The 21,518-nt window shown below is 46.3% G+C and overlaps 1 protein-coding gene across 3 annotated transcripts in view; it reads right to left on the reverse strand.

Annotated features, from left to right (window-relative positions):
* Positions 1-15,981, reverse strand: part of RBM47 (RNA binding motif protein 47) — an 81,325-nt gene extending 65,344 nt beyond the window's left edge. For 2 of the 3 annotated variants that reach the window (XM_075420749.1, XM_075420747.1), the window contains exons 1-2: positions 15,882-15,960; positions 15,601-15,743 (exon numbers count right to left, since the gene is read on the reverse strand). In XM_075420749.1, the coding sequence (XP_075276864.1) occupies positions 15,601-15,629 (29 nt within the window). In that variant the 5' untranslated portion in view covers positions 15,630-15,743; positions 15,882-15,960. Of the gene's footprint in view, positions 1-15,600; positions 15,744-15,881 lie in introns of all 3 variants that reach the window. The other variant, XM_075420748.1, reaches the window with a different exon arrangement.
* Between the last annotated feature and the right edge of the window lie 5,537 nt (positions 15,982-21,518).

The raw sequence follows: 21,518 nt of genomic DNA on the forward strand, positions 1-21,518 counted from the left end.
TACAGAGAGAAGAAGGAATTAAATATGACCTGGCCAACACAGCTTGGCCAGCCAATGCTTGCACTGCAGACCTGATCAAAGCTTTCAAGAAGAAAAGAGAGCAGCTTGCACTCCCTATGATCATCCCATTAAATGAACAGAAGAATGGACAGATGTGAAATGATAATGACAGTCCTGCACTTTTTGAAAAGTTACCATCTTGCAACATCATGTGTTACAAAGCTGTCTTGGTGCACTGCAGGTCCTCCTCAAAGCCAGTGACCTTGCAGCAGAATAGAGAGTGCCCATGAGCATGGGTGCAGGTACGTGAAAGGGAACACACCGCTACCACACCAGGTTAGGAGAGCAGTGTAAATGCTGTGTCTCCCATCAGAGGGGTGCAAGCTCTTCTTCTGCTTTTTTTTTTGGGGGGGGGGGGGGTGTTTTCTCTGTGAATCATCCACCGGCTAGTTTTCATAAGCATGTTCGCAACTTGGGCTTGCTCAGCGCAGGCTGCAGCATGATCTACCACGTCTCAGCCCGCTTGGGACAGGAGGTTTGGTCCTTATCTTCAGCCATTTGCTACATATGAGGGGGGTTGCTCTGCGTGCTTCATTTCTGACTCTGGATTTCAAGCTGGCTGACCAGGGGCTGCCTGTTCCTCCGGTGTCAGCGGTACCCGGTGCAATGGGCATCTTTCATTTGTCTGCTTCTGGTTTAGAATGGTACATTAAAAGAACCGTATCTCTACCAATTCACGCTGGCTAGGACATCTAATGCATTCAGGCTCTGATCTTGCACCTTTCAAGCCACTGAGGCTTCTGCAACGGCTCTAGGGGAGGGGAAGCAGCCCCCTTGCACAGATGTGCCTCAGCCCTAGCCTGTCTGAAGGCAAAGTACAAAGCCGAGAGACAGCACTGTACGGTGGGCACCTCCGAGTCCACAGTGCCATTACCTCAGTCTCCCACCAACCTCCTGTTCCTCACCTGAAAATAGCTTAGCTTCAGGTAACTATCACTTGCAATTCTCATCCACCAGGAGAAGGAGAGCCAGACACCCTAGCAGCACAGGGTGGGTCGCCACATTGGACTCCTGCTTTTACAAACCGCTTTGAATATACAGACCTCTAGAAGAGGTGTAATGTGGTGGTCAGAGCCGTGCTGGACATATTCCCCAAGTGAGGAAATGTCTAATGCTAGGAGACCTAGCAAGGGTAATATCCCAGTCCTCAGCACTCTCCTCACTATTTGTCTTCCACAATGTCTTCCTTTTTTATCCTCCTATCTTTTCTTATCATGCTAAGGACACCAGCCTCATTTATCTTTTCCCAGGCTGTTTTCCCAGCCGTAATGGTGTCAGTGAAAGAGGCTACCCTGGCGAGATGCTGTCACCTGCCCTGCTGGGCCAGGCTCACCAGCTCTCCAGCTTACCAGCGGGGATGCGTGTGGGAACATTGCATCCTGAAGCCAGACCCTCAAGCCTGCACGGTTCAGAGCGTGGGTGGCTCCCACCCATGAGAAGCCAGCGTTCACTCCTACCTCTTTTACCCCACGGACATGTAGAGATGTGGGTAAAACACAGCAACGGGCCACGGTGCAGAAACAACATCTTGGGATTACGCCTTCCCAGCCCCAAACCTAATCAGTCGTTAGTGGGGAGGCTGCCTCTTCTTGTGGGTTCTCCTCCTGGCCCCGCAGCTCCGTGGCTATGCAATGGCAGTGGGCTGGCATCTCCCCACCCCGGCTGCTTGCCTCTAGGCGCACACATCAACACAGACTCTCCAGTCCAGAAGGGACCGAAGCATCACAGTGCTTTCCCTGGGTACCCTCCAACCTGACAGGCCATACCACTGCCCTCATGCCCACGTTTCACTGGTGAAGGTGACAGCGCAGGTCTGGATGGATGCTGCAGACCCGTGCACGGGAGACCGAGCGCTACAACGTGCTGCTCCCGCTGAGAAGTGTCAGAGGTCCCCTGAAGCACCTGATATTTGGAAGCTGGGTGCTGCAAATTGGATGCCGCACTGCTCCGGACCCTTGCGGGAGAAGGTGGCCTCCTTCACTTGCCATGCAGTGCAGAGCGTGGCCCTGCTCCAGCAGAGAAGCTGGGCTCAGGCACTGATGGCAGCTGCTGTCCCCTCCACTCTCTCGGAGGCATCAGAGGTGACGCAGCGCCTGATGCACTGCGAGAAAGGGGAACTTATAGCTAAGGCAAATAAACAGGCTCTTGATTACCGCTTTCTGTCCTCGCTCTGCACATGGATCCTGTGTATCACTGGCCAAGCTGTTTAGAGCAAGCTTTGTACAGATGGTCACCGACTGCATGTTCCTTATTTTTGGGTGGGAACATTTTCTAGTCTGCAATTTGTTTGCAGAAGCAAAGAGCACTTAGAGCTGCAAGTGGACTGGCTGGGAAATGCACTTTGAAAATATAGATCTTAAGCAAATCTAAGTTTTCTGGAAAACAGAGTCAGAAGGCAAGCAGTGTGACTGACTCATACTGTTAGCTGAAGTGAAAAAAAAAAAAAAGAGGCAATTTATTGCCCCTAGGCAAACATTTCATTTCTGGATTCTCTACCCCATTTTTATTGTTAAATTTGGTCAAATTTTTAAATGAATTGCCATTCTAAAGCAAAAATATGTGGTTGCATTATTTCGAAAATGTGGAAAGAACACTTCAACTTATTTGCATATGTTTATTTCTATTTACCCAAAATAACCTGCTAAGCTTGACATAAATCTATAGCTAGAGCTTGTTAATCCTAAAGCACATTATTCAGTGAAGATGAACTTTAAAGAAATTCACCTGTGCTTGGCCCAGGTATCCTAAATTCCACGTTCAAAACCATGGTAAACTTCTTAATTTACATTCTGCATCCTCATTTTTTTAGTAAATAAATAGCAAATGGTTGTTATGCAGATTATCTCATTACTGCTTGTGAAGTGTTTAAATACTATAGATGAACACCATTAAAAAGTCAAAGAGTAGTAATTCTCTCTTCAGAGCAAAGTAACGCAAGAGCATGAACCATTTACATTCTGAACAGCAGGAGAAAAAAAAAAACCTGAAGTAAATTGCTCACTAACCATCTTCCTTCTCATACATATAAGGGAAGGATCCTACAAAAAAATCAACAGTACTGTATGTGTCAAAAAACCAGGATTGTACCACAATAATACATACCAGAAGGCAAATTAGGATTGTGTAGACTATAAATCTGGCACTGTCTGAATTATACACTTCATATTTTTTCCTGAGTCTGTACGCTGTTTCCTTAGCTTTTACATCCTTTTTTTTTGATGCAAACAAAAACCCAACCCCGGATTCCATCATGTGGCATCCTACTTACGCGTGTGTCACCCGGAGGGATAGCACATGAGAGTTACCGCACAGATTTCTGCTCCACAAAGTAACTGAGTAAATCACAGACGCAGGGCAGCAGCCCAGCCTGGCCTTTGCTGGTAGCAGCAGCAAGAGTGAAGAGGCAGGAGCGAGGAGCTCCTTCCAACTTCCCAAGGGAAAGGCGGTGCTGGGAAAAGGCCCGGATTCCCATACCCAGGTGCTCTGGTTCCTTAGATGACCTGCCCCATCTCCCCCTCCTGCCCTTGTCCGACACCAGCGCTCCGGGCTCACACCATTACGTACCTCGGGTCGTTACCTCTCACCCCGAGTCTCCCTGCCTGGCTGGCTCCGTTTGCAGTCCCCTGTGTCAGACCCTGCTCCAAAACGTGCTGTCTCCCTGCCTAGCCACCAGTTCTCAGTCCCTTCCATTTGAGTTATCCCCTCAAGTCTCTCTTTCCATCAGCCTTCTGACTACTCATCAGCTTTTCCAGGCAAACAGTCATCCTTTCTCTCCTACCCCCTTGTCCCTCTCCTCTCTCTTCTCTTCCTTTGCTCCTAGATCCTACCTGTTTTTCACAGCCCCAAGCCCCAGAACCTGTTTCTTTGCTTGCTTTACCTTTAGATGCCCTATATGCTGCTCTTGAACTCAGTGACAGGGAGTCTAGCAGCCTTGCACCAGACTTGCAAATAAGGTCTTGCTTAGACTGGAGCACATGCAGTATGAACAATGGTTTCTGGGACTTGGATGTTGAAAGTTGAAGTTTCCATTAAACATGCAGAAACCATGATTTTCAAAGGTTTCTATCCCGCTTAAACCTGGCTACCTGTGTGCAAGAGTCACCTCCCTGCTAAAGGTCAAGTCACTGCCCTAGGAAGTGGTTGCAAAAATTTGAAAAAAAGCAAATTCTCTAACTTTGATTTTCGGAAATGGTCAAATCAGTTTAGGTTAATCAACTCTTGAGCCTCTATCCAGGCAAATGCAGAACAATTCACAAGCCTCAGGTGGACTAATTGCCATGCAATGTTTCAATCCAGGGATTTAAAGCTTTGTGAAATTACAAGCAAATGAAAATAGTCTCCTACTAAAAAATGCACGGCATCCTAATTAACCAGAGCTGCTCTGTCTTCCTCCTTTTACATCTGCTCGTACAATGGGAACTTTTAGATGCAAAGTTTCATGCACTTGGAGCAGTTACAGTCCCAGATCTCTGTAGGTTCTATTGCACGCAGTTTTCTCCAGAGTGGGCTACAACAGTTACATCTATTTATTAATACTAAAGCTACAGGCCCTTTCGCAGTGCATTTCAAACTGCTTTTCCAAAAGCAGTGATCGGAGCAGAAGCCTGGGACTTGTCACAATCAGCACCTTGAGGTTAGGTTTCCGGCTGATCGGCACCTTCCTTCATCCCCCCCTTCTTCCGGGGACTCTCCCAGCACATCTGCCCAATGCTACCAAAATAGAGGCGTAAGCTAAACACACAGAAAAAAACACTGAGATTTTCCATCGCTCCCCAGAGAGCGGCCATGGCAGATCCTGCTGCAAGACCTCACAATGCAACAGGATATTCAGCTATACTGGCAGAGACTGGTAACCACAAACCAGATATCCACAGTAACCAGAAACAACCCATTTGACCGTACCGTCGTTAACTTGTCCAGGCCCTATTCTGTGGCAAGGCAGGGACGTGATCCCAGGTTTCCTAAGCTTTATACCGGTGCCTTTTCCTGCAAAACCAGTCATTCATATACCTTTTCCTTCTTGCCTGGCTTGTTCTACACCCTATTGCACATATGCATACAATAGTATGTGTGAACTCAGAAGAAACCTTTATTTAATAGTGATTGACATTTGCAAGAGCTTTAAGAATGCAATGATTTTGGCATCAGTTACTTTCCAGGTAAGGATTAACAAACACAGGAGCTAACAAAGAACCGATTTTCTTTGTTTGAAAGAGGCCACATTTCAAAATGGAGGCAGCCTGCAGATTTTTTGCAGAAAGATTCTGCTTTGATTTGGAAATACGGAAGAACAGCAAGGATTGCAACACAAAACAGATAAGATTAGATGAAGAGGAAATGTGATAGAAATGGTCTGGATCTATAGAAGGACCAATAAAATGCAGTTCATCTCACATTGTTCATGTTACAGTGCTTGTTTTGGGACAGAATCGCAGAATGGCAGGGATTGGAAGGGATCTCTGTGGGTCATGTAGTCCAACCTCCCTGCCGAAGCAGGGTCACCTACAGCAGGCTGCACAGGACTGTGTCCAGGTGGGTCTTGAATATCTCCAGAGAAGAAGAATCCACAACCTCCCTGGGCAGCCTGTTCCAGTGCTCCATCACCCTCAAAGTGAAGAAGACACACAGGGGCAGTGCCCCCTTGTCAGAGGTGAGGCAGAAGCTAAGCCCTTCCTGCATTTTGGCATTGTGGCTGGAACCCAGATTTGAACAAAGCAGAAACACAGTGAAAATGGAAGCCTGGTTCCTCCATCTTGCATGTCATTCAGAGCTCCTGATGTTGGCACAGAGGGGTTTCATATCTCCTGCTTTTCCATGGCACCAGCATCTCTGCGCCCAGTTATGTAGCCCTCTGAACGGGCTTGTGCATCCCCTGTGCTCCACAGAGCCGTTGCTCAGCAACCCCTCACTTTGCATCCTTGCAAAGATGCATTCTTGCTCCAGAATCCCCAGCCACGGACCCAAACTCACTGCTGGACACAGGCAGAGCAAGCGGGGAGCGTGGAGGCCCCAGAAACTGGCACCGGTGCTGGAAGGCGAAGGCGGACGTCGTGGCATGGGGAAGCAGTGAGTCAGTGGCAGGTGCTGCACGCTGACTGTCCCATCGCACCATGAGGACGGAGCCCGGCCACCGAGGAGTTTCGATCCCGTGGGTTTGGCCAAGTTTTGCTCTGAACCTGGAACTCGGAAAGAAACTTGCACAACAACGACTAGCAAGCTTATCTAATCCTCTTTGCACCGGCCTTAGCTCTGCAAAGGGTTTGTCCAACCCGTTTGTGGGTATTGCTAGGGCACGACTGCACGCATGGGGACAGATAGCCTCATATCCGCCCTCTGGTAGCACGATTACAGCCCCCAAACTGCAGCAGGACTCTTTCTGATTACTGTGGAGTACAAGAAAAAAAAGAACATACAGTTGCATACATATTAAAAACAAGAAGGTGCCTCCAAAGACACTGTAAACTTACACCCCAGCTTACAACTCCCCCGTTCAGTCTGCGCCTTGGGTACCCACAACATTCATTGAGACCCGTGGTCTTTAACTGATATTCACTATTACCAGTATGAAGCTTTATTGCAAGTCTAACCTTCTAGGCTCACAGATTCATGGCATTTTTCATAAAACTAAGTTTATTACACTGCCCTTAGGTAAGTAGATTGCACCGTCAGCAGTTTTGCTTTTATTTTCTTTGGAGACCCTGTATTTTTTACGTGACTTATTTATTTAGGAAAAACTGTTGTGTCTATTGGAAAATATCAAGAGGGAGAGATGCTCCATGCTAGAAGCAGGTGCATCCCTATCACCTCTTGTATACACACTGCATGTTCTTTAATGGTCTGCCTCCTATGGCACTCCTCAAGCATGCATTTCCAGAGTTTCACAGAAGGAGAGGAAAAAAAAAAAGGCACAGCGAGGGAAAATGATCCCGTCAAAATCATCCCCCTAAACCAGAGACAAAGATGATAACTAAACACTGGCAGCTGACTGACAGTGCCTTGGGAATTAAAAATCCAGCACTGAGACTGATTTGTGTTGATACCTGCTCTGCGTATACAGAGAAGGCTACATCGGTTTGGAAGCAGCAAGGTATTCCCCAAACAGCAGCAAAGTTAAACTTACCAAAGCCTGGTTCTCTGCGCCTCTAGAGGTACGGAGCATTTTTACTGAGTTCACTGAAGTCAGTGATCACTGATACCAGTGTAGAAGAAAGGCTACTATTTGGGCAAGGAGTGCAATAACATATAAATGTATAAAATAAATAGAAAGGTTTGTATATATATGTAAATATACGAATACAAATAACATACTTTTCTTTTCCCTTTTCTCTTTTTTTTTTTTTTTTTTTTTTTGTTTAATAAAGCTCAGTGATCTACAGATGGAAATGCCAGGGTCTGGCTCAGATTTGAGCCTCCTCAGTAAAGCCACAAGCTGAGGCTGGTCGAACAGGCTCAGCCCTCTGCTGTGTTGCTTCACTGGTGGGATGGACACCACAACAGGGCCAACAGCTTGCTCGCAGCAAGCCCACAGCCCAGGGGCTAACAGGATGGCACATAACACACCAGTCTCAAATCCCTGCTGTGTTTTAATGGTGCCTCTCCTGCCGCTAGCATACCACCACAAACTCATCTTTGGGAGATGACAGGAATCAAAAAGCCGCAGTTAAAACTCCAGATAACGCTGTAGCTAGAGGGGAAAAAGGCTCTGGAACTGCTCTGTGAGCAAAAGAGCTGTTTGCCCTGGGCTTTTCTCATTCTGATGAGAAAGCCAACAGCCAAGGCCACCAGTCCCTCCAGTTCAGCAGCACTTGACTGCACTTACTCAAGGCTTCTGGCAGTTCATTCCACATCCCTCTGAGCTGTAGGTTTTATACAGTGCCCCATATATCAACCAGACAGTGAGCTGATAAACTTTCCCGAGGCCGGTGGCCATGGGAATGGCCAGGAATTTGCACAGGAATTTTGACAGTTTTCTTACTTAGACTCTTAAGGTCAGCAGACAGTAAAAGCTAAAATTTTTTGTCAGTCTGTCTTGCTGCTTACCAGGAATGTAAGCTTGCAGACAAATACCTGCATAAACCCAGAATTTTCAAGAGAAATACAAATCGCATGTGGGAAGACTTGGTCTCTGATCTTCTCGGCACCCCAGACAAGGACCTGCAAACACCCGCGGTGAAACACAGGCCAGAGAAAAGCCCTTCCAGCATCAGGCATGGCTTTGGGGGCTGTAGGCTGGCACATTACAAGGCAGTGAGGAGCAGAGCAGCCACAAACGCATTCCGGAGCCGCTGCCCGGCCAGGACCACTTTCCCACTGCCCACATGGCGCAGGAGGCAGAGCAGCCTCCTGCTGTACCAGACACCCCTCGCCACCCCTCCGGCGCTTGCGGAGATTTATTCTGCACACGTACAGTCTGACCTGTGACTCACACAGGTAAGGCGAGACTTGGGGCTTCAGTATGTGCAAGAAGCCTTTTTGCTTATTATTGCTCAATACAATTATTGAAAAAATCACTACGAAAAAATCACTTTCCATTTTCTTCCTTGCAGGACAGCTGTGGCCTGTTTGGACCGTGCCCAGGTCAAAGCTTGCTCCTGGGCCCCGCGGCTGTGTGGCACCGCCGGGTACGTCTGCAGCTGACCTGGGCCTGGGTGCTCAGGGTGAGCAGACAACCTTGTCAGCAGGATCTCCTCACCCTGTTTACTTCGTAAACACTGAGTAAGACACCACACAACAGACACATTCAGATCTCCTCCATCCAACCCGAGGCGCGTCCAGCTTCCCATCCATTGAACATGTGCATTCAGGAGGTCAGATAAGGTGGGTCTTTTCTTGCCCGCTTTATGAGGTGAAGAAGCCAAGGGCAGAGTCAGTTTTCAAGACCCACAGACTGTACTGCAATCCCAAAAGTTTGAATACAGCTACCCATGAGGTCTAACTCTGCCTGCAGCTGTACCTGTGACTATGGTCTGGGAGCTTCAGGCACCTTGTCAGTGCTGTCTTTAATGGGAATACTAATGATAGTGAAACTCTCCCTGTGAGAAGTAGTGCTCACACCAGGATGTGGGTACCAGTGCATGAACTCTGGTGAAATTGCAGCACCAACAGCCAACAGAAATTTTGCTGCCAGAAGCACGCACATGACGTGGACATGGCCTAAAGTCATGTTAATAATGTGAATATTTTATTAAGGTGAGCTGAACATGCTCTTTCGTTGTAAAAACATCTTGTGGACACGTCCCTGCAAGCACATGCATGTCTGACTCAATCTTGCCTCCTTGCCTTTGGTGCCTTTTTTCCCAGCTGTGACTCTTCCGCCCTCCCCAACCCTGAGAGCTCCCACCATCGCACCCTGTCTGCTGCCTGCCCAGTCCTCGTGCCCTCTGTTTCTCACTCCAGCACACGCTCCAGCTTTGAAGACCTTATTTAGCCCCAGTCCCTTTGTACTTCCCTCACTCCAGGTCCTGAAACCTTGTTGCTTCTGCAGCAAGGCTTTCAAACACTCACGAAGCATCTCTGCCTCAGATTTTCCCTAGCTCGTATCAGACTATGCTCCATGAGCTGATCTTTTCCCCCCTTTCTCCCTCCTCCTTCTCTTTACAAGGATCCTTCATTTCTCACTTACTCCCTTCCCTTCCCAGCCCTGCAGACACTCCCCTTCACTCAAGTCCACTGCCTTCCTCCGGTTTTGATTCTCCATTTTTCTCTTCTCACTGTTGCTGATTTATGCTGATGATCCATACCACCCCCTCATCATGTTGTGTCCATCTCAACTATTCCCTTCCTCTGCTGCCCCGATCCTGTTCTTTTACTCGCAAAAAAAGACCGTTTATTTGGCATGCACTGCTCAGACTCCAGGCTCTCTACTGCTGAATTTTCCCTGCACTAACCTTGAAGTGGTCCCATTCAGCACCATCCATTAGCCTCCCCCATTATGTCCCATCATTCAGCCTTTCTGTAATTTCCACTCCATCAACCGCGATGACTTCTCTTTTGCTTTTAACCCTTGTCTTTCTACCAAGTTCAATTGAAAATTCTCCCTATACTTCAATTTCCTTCAATTTGCTTTCCCATAATATCCAGCCCAGCTAATGCCCCTCACCCATATTTTCTGCTGTCTTCTGAAAGACTGCTGAAAGCCTAGCCATCACTTCCAGCTCAGCATGAATAAAACAGAGTCCCTAATATCCCCACTCTCAAGGGATACCCAAAATCTCTTTCCTCTCCTTTCCACAGTGACCATAACCACTCTGTCTGCAAGCAGGGCACAGGTTTTATTTGGGCAACCTTGCCTTCAGGCTACAGCTGAGACCTGTTGATGCTTTCTACCCACACATGAAAGACAATTCCTATTCTATCTGTCCTCGTAGCTAGAACACTTCTCCCGGGTCTCACCCTCACATTAACTCAGTAATGGCGACATCCTTTTCTCTGCTTTCCTAATTGCAATCTTGATCCACTGTTTCATCTTCCAAATACTATTACAAGGGTCGTTTTCATAGCCTGATGCTTTGAGTGTGCCTCTCATTTTTGTGCTTCTGATGACCAGCTCTCCTTTCTCTACCAAATAAAATAAAAGGTGTCCTTACACACAGCGCTTGCGCAGGTAGGCAGAGCTGAACGGCAAATGCATGCCTTTTGCAGCTTTTGAACACCCACTTTTTGCTTCCCATCAAGTGCCTTTCTGTTTTCCCTCATAATTCCTCCCTGGGACTACCTCCCTGGTCCCAGCTGCAGAGAAACTTTGCTTATCTTTCTTAAGTTCCTTTGAAAATCTCTCCCTTGCTGTTGAAATAGTGCTGATGGCATGCTGCGCCTGCTCTGTGCCCAGCTGACCCCTCTCACCATTTCCTTGTGCTCCACCCCGTGTCTAATGCATCTCTTGCCTCTCACCAGGTATTTCGTGCATAAACCCTGCATGATGGTGAGAGTCCTTCTGGTCTGCCTGCAGAGCAGGTACACAGGCAGCAGCAACACCCCGGTCAGGAATCCCGGGTCTATGACAGCACAGTAATTAATGACATTGTTAACGTTACCGAGAAGTCAACTTGCTGAGGCTGAACTTACACCCTGACTTGTGGTGGAGCTTACTAAATTTCTCTGATAAAAGACAGAAATGCAGAGGCAGTATTTCAGTTTATCTTAAAGGCAGAACTCAAGCATGTCCACTGGGTACTCAAAAGGCCAAAAAATTAATGCAAACCCTGAACTGCATCACTTGGGGTGGTGCTTCTCCAGAGTAAAATCTCCCAATGGCCCTCACGTTGGCGAATAGGACAGAGAGCATTTTGGTTGTCAGTGGCTGGTTAAGCCATGCCCACTTTGGAAATAGCTGAAAGTTAATGTTGTCTCATGATTCTTGGTCGAGGATTCTCATGCATTTGTAGTTTCTTTCCGTCTTGTGCCAAATAAGCTCATCTGTGCTGATTTAGTCTCAGCTTTATGACCTAGGTAGGTAAAAGATAAAATCTGGACTCTTAGTATTTTGTAAAATACACTCTTAAAAAATATTGAAAACCTCTCTCCTATTTTCAAATTAAATCTTGCTCATGATCATGACAAATAAAAGACCTGGAAAGGACAAAAATGCCTTCAAATATCAGGTAGTCAGTGATGCAGCTACTAAGAAGTTGCTTTGCTCTGCTGAGTTTACTGTGTCACCAAAACCCTACCAGTCATAGCTATACAAAGCCTGCATTGTGTCAGCAAGGCTATTGAGATGTTCCTGACCTTGGCAAGAGCTAGGTGTACCCAGAAACATTTTATTGAAAAAAAAAATTACAACAGCAGAAAGAAATATTATTTTAGGCCTCTTAATGGAAAGATAAAGGTCAGAGTCCTTCCTTCTGCTAAAGCAGCACGTAAAAATATCCTGTTCACAGGATTCATTTAACAACCTTGAAAATTGTCCCTAAAAATCTCCACATGAAGCAAATTTGAAAGTGACTTGACTACAGTATGAGGAAAGATTTGTGGGTTTAGGTCATTGGTAATTTGGAGATTTCAACTTCCTGACCAAAGAGGCAACTACCTGCACCCGTACACAGGCATGGAGATAGCCCATGATTCGTCTGTCGGATCTGCTTCCTTCCACAAAGAAAACCTGCTCTTTGCATTCATCAGTCATTGATTTCTGATGTTCAACATGAACAGGATCTGGCAACATTTCTTCACTAAAAGCACATACTTTTCCCCTATTAAATTTCTCAATAAATCAGAGAAATGTTGATTTGGGAAACCATGCACAGATGATCAGAGCGAGCGGTTTGAATGGAAGAGCCAAGATTATATTCTTGCTTCACCTGTAAGTGTAGTATAGCATCTGCTGGAGTTTGTCGCTCTAACAGTGATGTGGCCTCCCACGGTAAACAAGCAGGTGCTTGCATATCCACTCCAGAGTAACCCCTGGATCTTCTACTCTAGCTGTTGGATATTAATAAATTTTGAATATGTTATTGCCAACCCAATGAATAGGACTTCAGTACACACTTAAAACCATAAAAATCAATTTCACTGGTTGTCAGAGCCAATAATAAGTCTGTGATGGTAGAAGTAAGAATTGCCATCTATGTTGCGGGGATTAAATATTTTTAATCAGCTACCAAAAAGGCATCATTTCCAGCTTTTTACCCAAGCGGTCTTCCTTTTCATAGAGGGAAACGGCTAACAGTGGAAAAAATATATCCTAACAAGCAAAAGCAAACCCTTCTGCCTTCAGTCAGATGCCCTCACAGCTTTCACAGAAGAGGGTGTAGCATTTCACAGAGGGGTAGCAAAGGAGCGGGGCGGCTCTGCATCTGGAGGAAGAAGCCAGGACCCCAAAACATGGGCAGCCCCAAAACCAGACACCGGTGCCAGAGAGAGCCCTGATGAAGCCAGACAGAAGGTCAAGGTTTCAGACCAAGCTGCCATTGAAACAGTATTCCCTGAAGGCTTTGCCATCTCTGCTGCTTATATTAAATACTTTTATTCCAAGGTTTTCAACGTTTCTTTTTAATCTGGTGTATTGAAGGCAGCACATTCCTTTACTTTCTAAAACTTCAAACAAAGATTTCACATCCCGGGCCGCTGCAGGGACACACAGGAATGATTAGCAACCGTATTTACATGCCAGCCAACTCTAAATATTTCCCTAAGAACACCTCAGGCCCAGAGCCTGTGTCTCAGAAGAGGCCGGCACCCGAAAGCAGGGAGGGAGCCGGGGTCTCCCTGGGCAGGCAGGCGAGGCGGGAGCACCTGCCCTCAGCTCCAGGCGGGATGCACGGCCTTAAACCAAGCCAGGAGAAAAACCTCTCCCGGGACGGGGAGTATGCAGGGGAGTGGCGGGAGAGAGAACGAGCGCACAAGAAAAGTGTTTCTCTCTTCACTTATCTCCCAGACAGCCATTTGCCAGCCTGTAGTGCTCGTGCCACGAGTCTGCCGGACACCCAGCAGCGGCGTATTCCCGGCGTTATCTCCGCTTCCTCTCCGGGAGCGCGCGTTGCCTCCCAGTTTCCCAGCTGTATACCAGTCTCCGCTTAGCACCGCGGGCGACCTCTCGCCCCCGCGGCCTGGCACCCGCGGCGCGTTGGCCCGGGCGCGCAGCCCGCCGGCATTCCCGCTGGCAGCCAGCCTGCGCTCACCGCCGACGCCTCCCTTGCGAAAGACGCCCGAGTTCCCCTTCTCGCATCATGTGGACTTGGCTTGACTGGTGAAGAGTAATTGCAGGCTTGTCCAAATCATCACTTGCAAAGTCTCGGAGGCACACAGCAGCACCGATATTCGGTCTGTGCTAGCCTCAGGCGGCTCATTTTGGCCCCGTCTTGCGCTCCTGCCCTCTGTCAGGTCAGCCCCGCTGAGCTGATCAAATTTAGGAGGGATTTTGCGACTTGTTAGGTCCCAGCCCATCTTTAACTATTCTAATACGCTGGCTTCAGCTCAAAGCTTTATTTTAAATTCCTAAGAAGAAATGAGCTGTGCAGCTTTCCCTCTGAACAAAAAAAAAATCAGCTATTTCTTTTCACGCGAAGAAGGAGTCCCTGGTATTTCTCATCTAATCACACATACCTCAGAGTGAAGGAGATGCTTGACCTCCTGATCGACACATGTGTTTTAAACCGTCCTCAGAAACTTTTCCCAGGTAAGATCCCATTCTTATGCTAATGCCTGCAACAGACTGGCAGACAGCAGCCTATCTCAGAGCCCTCTTGCCACCTCCCTGTCACTTCTGCCACCGCTCCATGGTCTGCGCAAGCTACTGTATTTTAAACCCCAAAAAAGAAGAAACAGCCATAGGAACAAAACGCTCCTTCCAAAATGTACTCCAAAGACATTAGGCATGTCATGCTGTCTTTTTTCTTTGACACGGAGAAACGTACGTCTTTTTATTTAAAACTCTCAGATCCGCAGATCACTTCTCGCTCTATCCTTATTTAATACCTGCTTCTACCTCTCAAATGTCATCTTTCCTCAGAATCACCAGAAATTTATCACGTCGACAGAGTCACGAAAATTTCACCGAGAATCTCTGCAGCCCTCTTCATTTGCCTTTTCCCTCTAAACATATTTTTAAGTGTATTTTCTGAGCGAACTTCTGTTCTCTTACGTTGTCAACCCAATCACAGCAGAGTACACCCTCAAGGAAGGACAGAGGAAGAGCGGAGCAAACCAAGAAGCGCCAGTACCTACCTGGAGCCCGCCTCAGCGCCCAGCACCATTCGCAGCAACGGCGACGTTTCAGGGCAGAAGCCTAACGCATTTTCCTTTCTACTGTGCTGCTAAATAAGAGTTGAGCAACTCCTCACGCTGCTGCTTGGAGCAACAGCTCTCCCAGCCTTAACCCCTTCTCTTGGCTCTTTGCTCTTTTTTTTTTTTTAACAGAGTTTTTGAGCACTAAAACTTGCAATTAGTACCAGCTAAGCTAAAGCCCCTGCTCGCCCCTGCCCTAAGCCGCACATTCCAGGGCTCTGAGCGGGACGCTGAGCTCCTCGCCAGCACCGCGCCGCTCTTCCACTCCCAGACCCGACTTTCTCCCTACAAACTCGATAAGGCTGCGGGAGCTCAGGAACACGCACTGAAACTCGGACAGGGGGAAAAATTGGTCTCTCATCCCCAGCCCGGGTGTTTTTTTTTAATCCTTCCTCCCCCTCCTCTCTTCCTCCTCCCTTTCTCTCCACACTCACAGTAGCGAGGTTGTCTCTTGACTACTCCCTGCCTTAAACTCACCAAACCAGATTTTTACTCCCAACACCTTCCCGTAAATCTGAACTGAAATTTTACCCTGCTCGCTGAGCCTTGGCTGGCTGAGGGCCAGTGCAGCATTCCTGTTGTTTTAAGAGGGCAGATTAAAAAAAAAAAAAAAAAGGAAAGGAAGAAAAGAGGAAGCAAACTTTCAGAGCAGGTTTAGTAAAAATACTGTGTGAGGGAGCGATTCCCTTTTACCTTTAAAGGGCTAAACCAGTGATTTTTTTAGGCAGTGTCACTCATGATAAAAAACCCTTTTCAGCCATCTGCATCCTTCAGGTGGATGGAGATTTGACAAGAAAATAAACCGCTGGTACTCACCTGAAGGATAGCATCGCCGGCGCCAGCATAGCACGGAGAGAAGCCTACACCTTTGCCTGATCCGGTTACCCCAAGGCAGCGGTAACTCTGGTTAAAGAAGTGCCGCATTTTACTCTTTTCTGACCTAAAGTTACATGTGGTTTCTACAAAAGGAACAAAAGAGAACCCAGTTTATAAAAAAAAAAACCCAGCCAAGCCTTCTTTTAACCTCCGGGTGATCCCTCAGACCGTTGTCTTGAAGGCTTAAAGAAACAATGAAGCAAGACTGTAAACTTTCTCACCTCCTTTCACATTACCTGGCTGTGCCTGGCTGTGGGCTTTGATGTATTGAAACAAAGCACAAGACCTGTTTATAGTAAATGAAACCAACCAACAGAGAGATCTAATTCAGACTTGTGACTAAACAAACTGGAACAGGAAGCACACACCAGCAGATTTTTTTTTTTAAAGTAGTAATTCCTGCTTGCATTGTCATGAAACAGAAAAAAAAAACAGAAGAAAGGAAAAAAAAAGTTTTCAGCGTCTCCTTTCAGTCACTTTTGTTCAAATGCAGTCCTTGTTTTGCTGGAAGGCTTAATATAGGCAACGTTTCATCACGTATATGCAAATACTTAACAGAATAACATTTACCACCAGTAGTGGTCTAAAGATCTTATTCATCTGTTTCCCTGGGCAGGACGTTTGCTTAGTCCCCTCCCTCCCTCCCCAAGTTAACATCTGTAACGGATGACTAGATAGACTATCTTCATCTAGGATAGCTGGACAAAGCAAGCCCCCAGCAAACAGTAGATTAGCTGTCCTGCAAGTTAAATCTTTAAAGAATAAAAAATATCGGAGGTTAAAGCTAGTGACAGAAATTCATTCTTCATAATTCTTCCTAGTTTTTAAAATCATTCTCTTTATTCGTAACTAGTTCTTAGGAATTCTTAATTAGGAATTCTTCCTAATTCTTAATTTTTAGAAGAAATATTGAGTTGAGTACACACTACACTGCTTTGTTACTGCTACGTTACCTATGCTTTTTGAAAGCAGCTTGTCCTTCTAAACATGTGTTTCTCTGATTGTAGTCATTATCCAGTAGACAAAAATCCAACAGGTTTTACCTAAGCAAATCCACCTCGACTCCCAAAGAGACTTTTCCTTCAGGCAGAAACCGATGAACCAAACTACTGTTGGGATAACACGTAAAGTCACACAGCCAAATATTGCAAAGTTCAAGGTAGCAGTGTGTTCTCTCAAACCTATTGTAATTCAAAAGCTGATCAAGGGATGTCATTCCAGTTTTAGCAAATGCATCAAGCATAAAAAAATATTTCAGAACTCACCAGTATTAACGAGCAAATAATCATGGGGGGAAATTGTCATCAAATACTTGAAGTAAAATAAGAATTCAGCATTAGCTGCAAACATTTTATGCAGCTAAATTCTTTATGGAAAAATAGACCAGAAAAGCAAATAATGAGGGCCTTAGTAGTATAAAAGTCTCTTGAGTATTCTAGCATAATCTTCCTTAAAATCATGGCCCGTTCGTCCAAAGCGAGGCTTTTCCACAGTGTCTTCATCCGATAAGTTTGCCAATAAAATCCCTGGGAAATCCATCTCACTTCAAGAGAGCTTATGCTCCATTTGCTCCATTTAGAGGAGCAAAGTTGTCATTACTGGCAGAAGTACTTATTTGCCAACACGTACAGACGACTTCTTTTAAATGAGAGTCTTTATAACGCAGTGAATAGTATAGAAAATGGAAAGAGATATGAATGTGCTGTCCTGCATGTCCAGGACACCACTACACTCCCGACAGCTGTGCTTGCACCAGTGCTAAGGCCAACTATTTTAAGGTATGCTGCTACAAGTGTAGCTCTGCCTGCTTTACTGACTCTTCACATGAGCTTGTGGGTCTCACCTCTGACTGACATACCTCTGAAAACCAAAACACTCCTCTGATTGTAACAGCCGCCCCAGTTATCCTACCACGAGACATCCTTGTCAGTGCTGGTCAGACTGGATTCGACATCCTCTCCGAAAGCCAGTTCTTGCCTTTCTGGTGGAGGATTCAAACAGGTTTGCTTGGAAGATGCCCAAGATAGGCAACAGTTTGACATTTTTCTTAGGGCAGTTCAGCTGCAGGTGAAGGGTGTTACAGCACGTGGGGATTTTAGTTAGAGCTAATGCCAGCCCATAGCTCATCCGACAATTAAAATACCCATTACTGCTTGCTTTGTCTCTGTGACAGATGCTTTCCACGAGCCCGGGTGAAACTGCAAGATACCACACCTGTCTGCACACCCCCGCAGGCACAGGGATGACCATGACACATCTGCTTACAGCTTTTTAATGCATTTCCAAACTTTGGTGAGGACAGGGATTTCTACACTGCACAGCTGCCAGCAAAACGGTAGTGCAAAACCTCCCCTATTTATTGCTTGTGGCAACAAACAGAGTTATTTCATACTACACTCTGATTCACAGATTCCAGTTCAAATAACAGGTAAATGTCACCAGGTTGTTCCTGAAGTGCAGTCTTCTTTCTTAGCATATAGCAGCCATTCAGATGACAGTAGCAATTCAGGAAAGTCTCTTCTTGACCACCAAATGCTGGATCTATCACAAGCTGACATGAGATGAACGCATCCTCAAAAGTATGATCAATTGTAGAGATTGTTGCCACTGGAGGTTCAGGTCATCTAAAATTCGACGTTAGATCTCATTGATCTAATGGCAGTCTGAGCCATTTTTGACATCGGAATAATTTTTCTCCCTCTGCACGTCCCAATTGTTCAACTGACAAAGCGTTTTAAGGGGTTGTGAGCTCTTTACATAGGAAGGAAAGAGTGACCCAGCCATAATTTGCTGCAGCACCCTCCAGTCTATGGGTTAAAACGAAAGAGCAGTCACAACCCTGTAGCAGGGAGCAGAGATTTCCTGTTCCTCTGCCAAGCCATAGTAGGGTTTCTAACCAAAAGAAAAGAATTTAATGAGTCCATAGCAAAGCAAATTAAGCTAAGTGTAGCATGATTAGGCTGTGAACACTAATCTTTAAAGGCAGCAGTATTTGATTAAGGAAGGCGTCCTCCAAAACTGATCTTAAAATTGCAATAAAAAATGTCTGGCCATGAACATTCAATGTTGGGGAGCTCGGGTTTTTTTGGGGGGGTGTATGTCTCCCGGTTCGTAATGTTTCTGTCTGAATATGGCTTATTGTGGTGTCAATTGTGTAATACCTATTGTAGGGTTTATCACTACTGCCAAGAGCTGACTTTACTGCAGCAAGAAACTGCATGTTGAAAGTCTGGTGACTGCATTTCATTCAGGAGATTATGAAAAACCTTTTTTTTTTTCCCCCTAATTGGGAAACTATGAAAAACACAAGTTAGAAAGTGTGTTACTCAGGAATAAAATGCTTCTAAAAATCAGAAAACTAACTGAAGAAGAATATTTGTTATTTCTGTAAAAAGCAAAAGTTAAAAAGCCTCTATTTCAACTCTAAATTTTTGTTTAAGCTTTCTAACACGGAATGTTTCCTGATACAGGTTAAATATTTGGATACAATTCAGTAAGCAAAGACAGTCTGTAATTAAGTCAGTCATCTTACAGTGTTTGATTTTTTTCAGAGTTAAAGTTGAAGCTTGATGACTAAACATTTCTGATAGTGGGGTGTGAAACACTGTCATTCCCTACATAAAAGATCTCAGCATGCTTAGTCTGTGACACAGCAACTTCTCCTCCAGAGAGGTATTGTGGGGAGCAGAGCTGGGACCCCACTTCTTGGGAAGAAGGATGAGACAGACAGGGACAGCTAATGAGGAGGCAGCGGAAGGAAAGAGAGAGCCCATAAAAACCCTTGCAGATCTTCAGTCTCCCAGGCCCACCCTGTCTTCTGTCCCATCCGCTCTCCTGGCAGCTGGCTGAGGGCAGCATAGCATCAGGGCAGAAAAATCACCCCTTTGTCAGCACAGCTGAAAGTATCAGAGCTGGCTCTGTCTATAAGTTTAAATGCCTCTCACCAACAAAGCTCCCCATATTGTAAACACTCAGCTTCTCCTCAGAACATACTTACAGATTTTTTGCTACTGGTACCACTCTGGAATTATTAAACTAAGTCCTATCGCTTGGGATGCTCACAGAGATCCTGTGGCTTGGATATAAAGCCTTCTACTAACAAAACAGGCTTGGTTCAAGATCAGTTTCCATCAGGACCAAAAGAGTGTAATATAAGAGAATGAATTTCCTTTCAAAGATCAAATCCAGACACGTAAGTTCATGAAAGGCATCACAGACTTGTACAGAAGAAATTGTTCAGAAATATTTTACGGGTAGAGGAAAAATCTTGTCTCTTCCTCACACAGCCATGAAAACACCTCATCACATTAAATGCAGAAGTTTAATGGAATAGCTCAAATTAGTCTCCATAACCTGAATTGTAAGGATTATAATTTGAATTATTAAGAAATTGTAGCAGCTGACATAATTTCCCTAATCCTCGTCCTCTCATTTTTTCTCACCTGCACTATTTTCTCTCTGATATTTCGATGCAGGCCGATTAGAGCTTCTGTGTCTCCATGGCTTCCCTCCCTCCCTCCCCGTCATCTCCTCCCAGATTGTACGTCTTGCTTTACTGCTTGGTGGTTTGACCATCCTACTCCTCACCTTCTATCTACATGATTTTCAGATTCAGGCTTTTGTTTAAACCTTTCATATCCCAGCCTTTCTCTTTCTTGTCTCTGTTTCAGCACTTTGCCTCTGCCTTGCCATGACTCCAGCAGTGCCAGCCCAGGTCACGCTAATATTTGCTTTCCTACAAGTAACCTCATGTGTTCTTCCACACTGCCCTCACACCAAATACAATCCCCAATCTAAAAGAAGCAGGTAAAGCCACTGGTGCCTTTTCCTTGAGTCCCTCATTAAGACTGCCTGTTGTGGCAGTGGTGAAAAATTCCGAACGTTATGTTTTGGGATGGAGGTGACACGCCAGGAGGTGTGCCATCAGCAGGCACTGGCAGAAGCTGTGCCACCTGCCTGGCTGCCCTGCAGCTTGCCGTCCTCTTTTTGCCCTTCATCTCACTGCAATAACTCTCCTCCACCTCTAAGTCCTGGCTCCTGGTCGCTGTGTTCCCTGTGTAGCCAGTCACGCCCGCGGGAGCCAGGTATGAAGCTTTCTTTTGATTTGGAGGTTTGCACTCGCTGCGCACAGAGATGCAGCCACAACAGCTCCGCGGGCTGCTCCCCTCTGCCCAGGGCCTGCCAGCTAAGAGGGGCTCTGCCCCCCCGCAAGCCCCAGTGCGGGGAGGTCACAGCAACGCCTGTCTTTGACAGCCGTGGCTCTTCTGTCTCTGATGTAAGCTCTTTGCTCAGGGGAGCGGGCACGCTTGGTATGCCGTATGCTCCTGCTGCGTTCGGCCAGGAAACACTCCTTGGGGGCCTCCTGGAGCCAGAGAGGTACATTGGGGTGATTCAGTTCAGGGGTGCCTTGCACGCTGCGCCTCGGCTGCGTGTAAACACGCCCTTAGATAACCCTCGCTGCACCTCCAACCAAACCCACAACTCGTAGGGTGCTGCAACAAGCTGCTGCTTTTTGATGTTGTTAGAGCTCTGGAGGGAAGAGAGCCCTGCACTTTCATATAGCCACGGGAAGCACCTCCTCCAGCACAGAAATAATAATAACGATGTCATTTCTGTTATCATTATGCTGACTGAGCTCTCTCACGTATGCGAAGTGGTTTTCCAGTCCTTGTAATAAAATGAGGACCTGAGAAAGCTAGGGTAAAACCCTCTGAATGTAGTATTGCTCTTCTCTTGCAATTTCTCAGCTCAGAAGAGTGGATAGCTTTCACGGGGGATCTCAGAGACAGAGTTGGGGCCAAACTCTTTTCAGTGGTGCCCAGTGACAGGACAAGGGGCAATGGGCACAAACTGAAGCA

The sequence above is a fragment of the Opisthocomus hoazin genome, chromosome 5 (assembly GCF_030867145.1).
Source record: "Opisthocomus hoazin isolate bOpiHoa1 chromosome 5, bOpiHoa1.hap1, whole genome shotgun sequence".
Taxonomy (NCBI): domain Eukaryota; kingdom Metazoa; phylum Chordata; class Aves; order Opisthocomiformes; family Opisthocomidae; genus Opisthocomus; species Opisthocomus hoazin.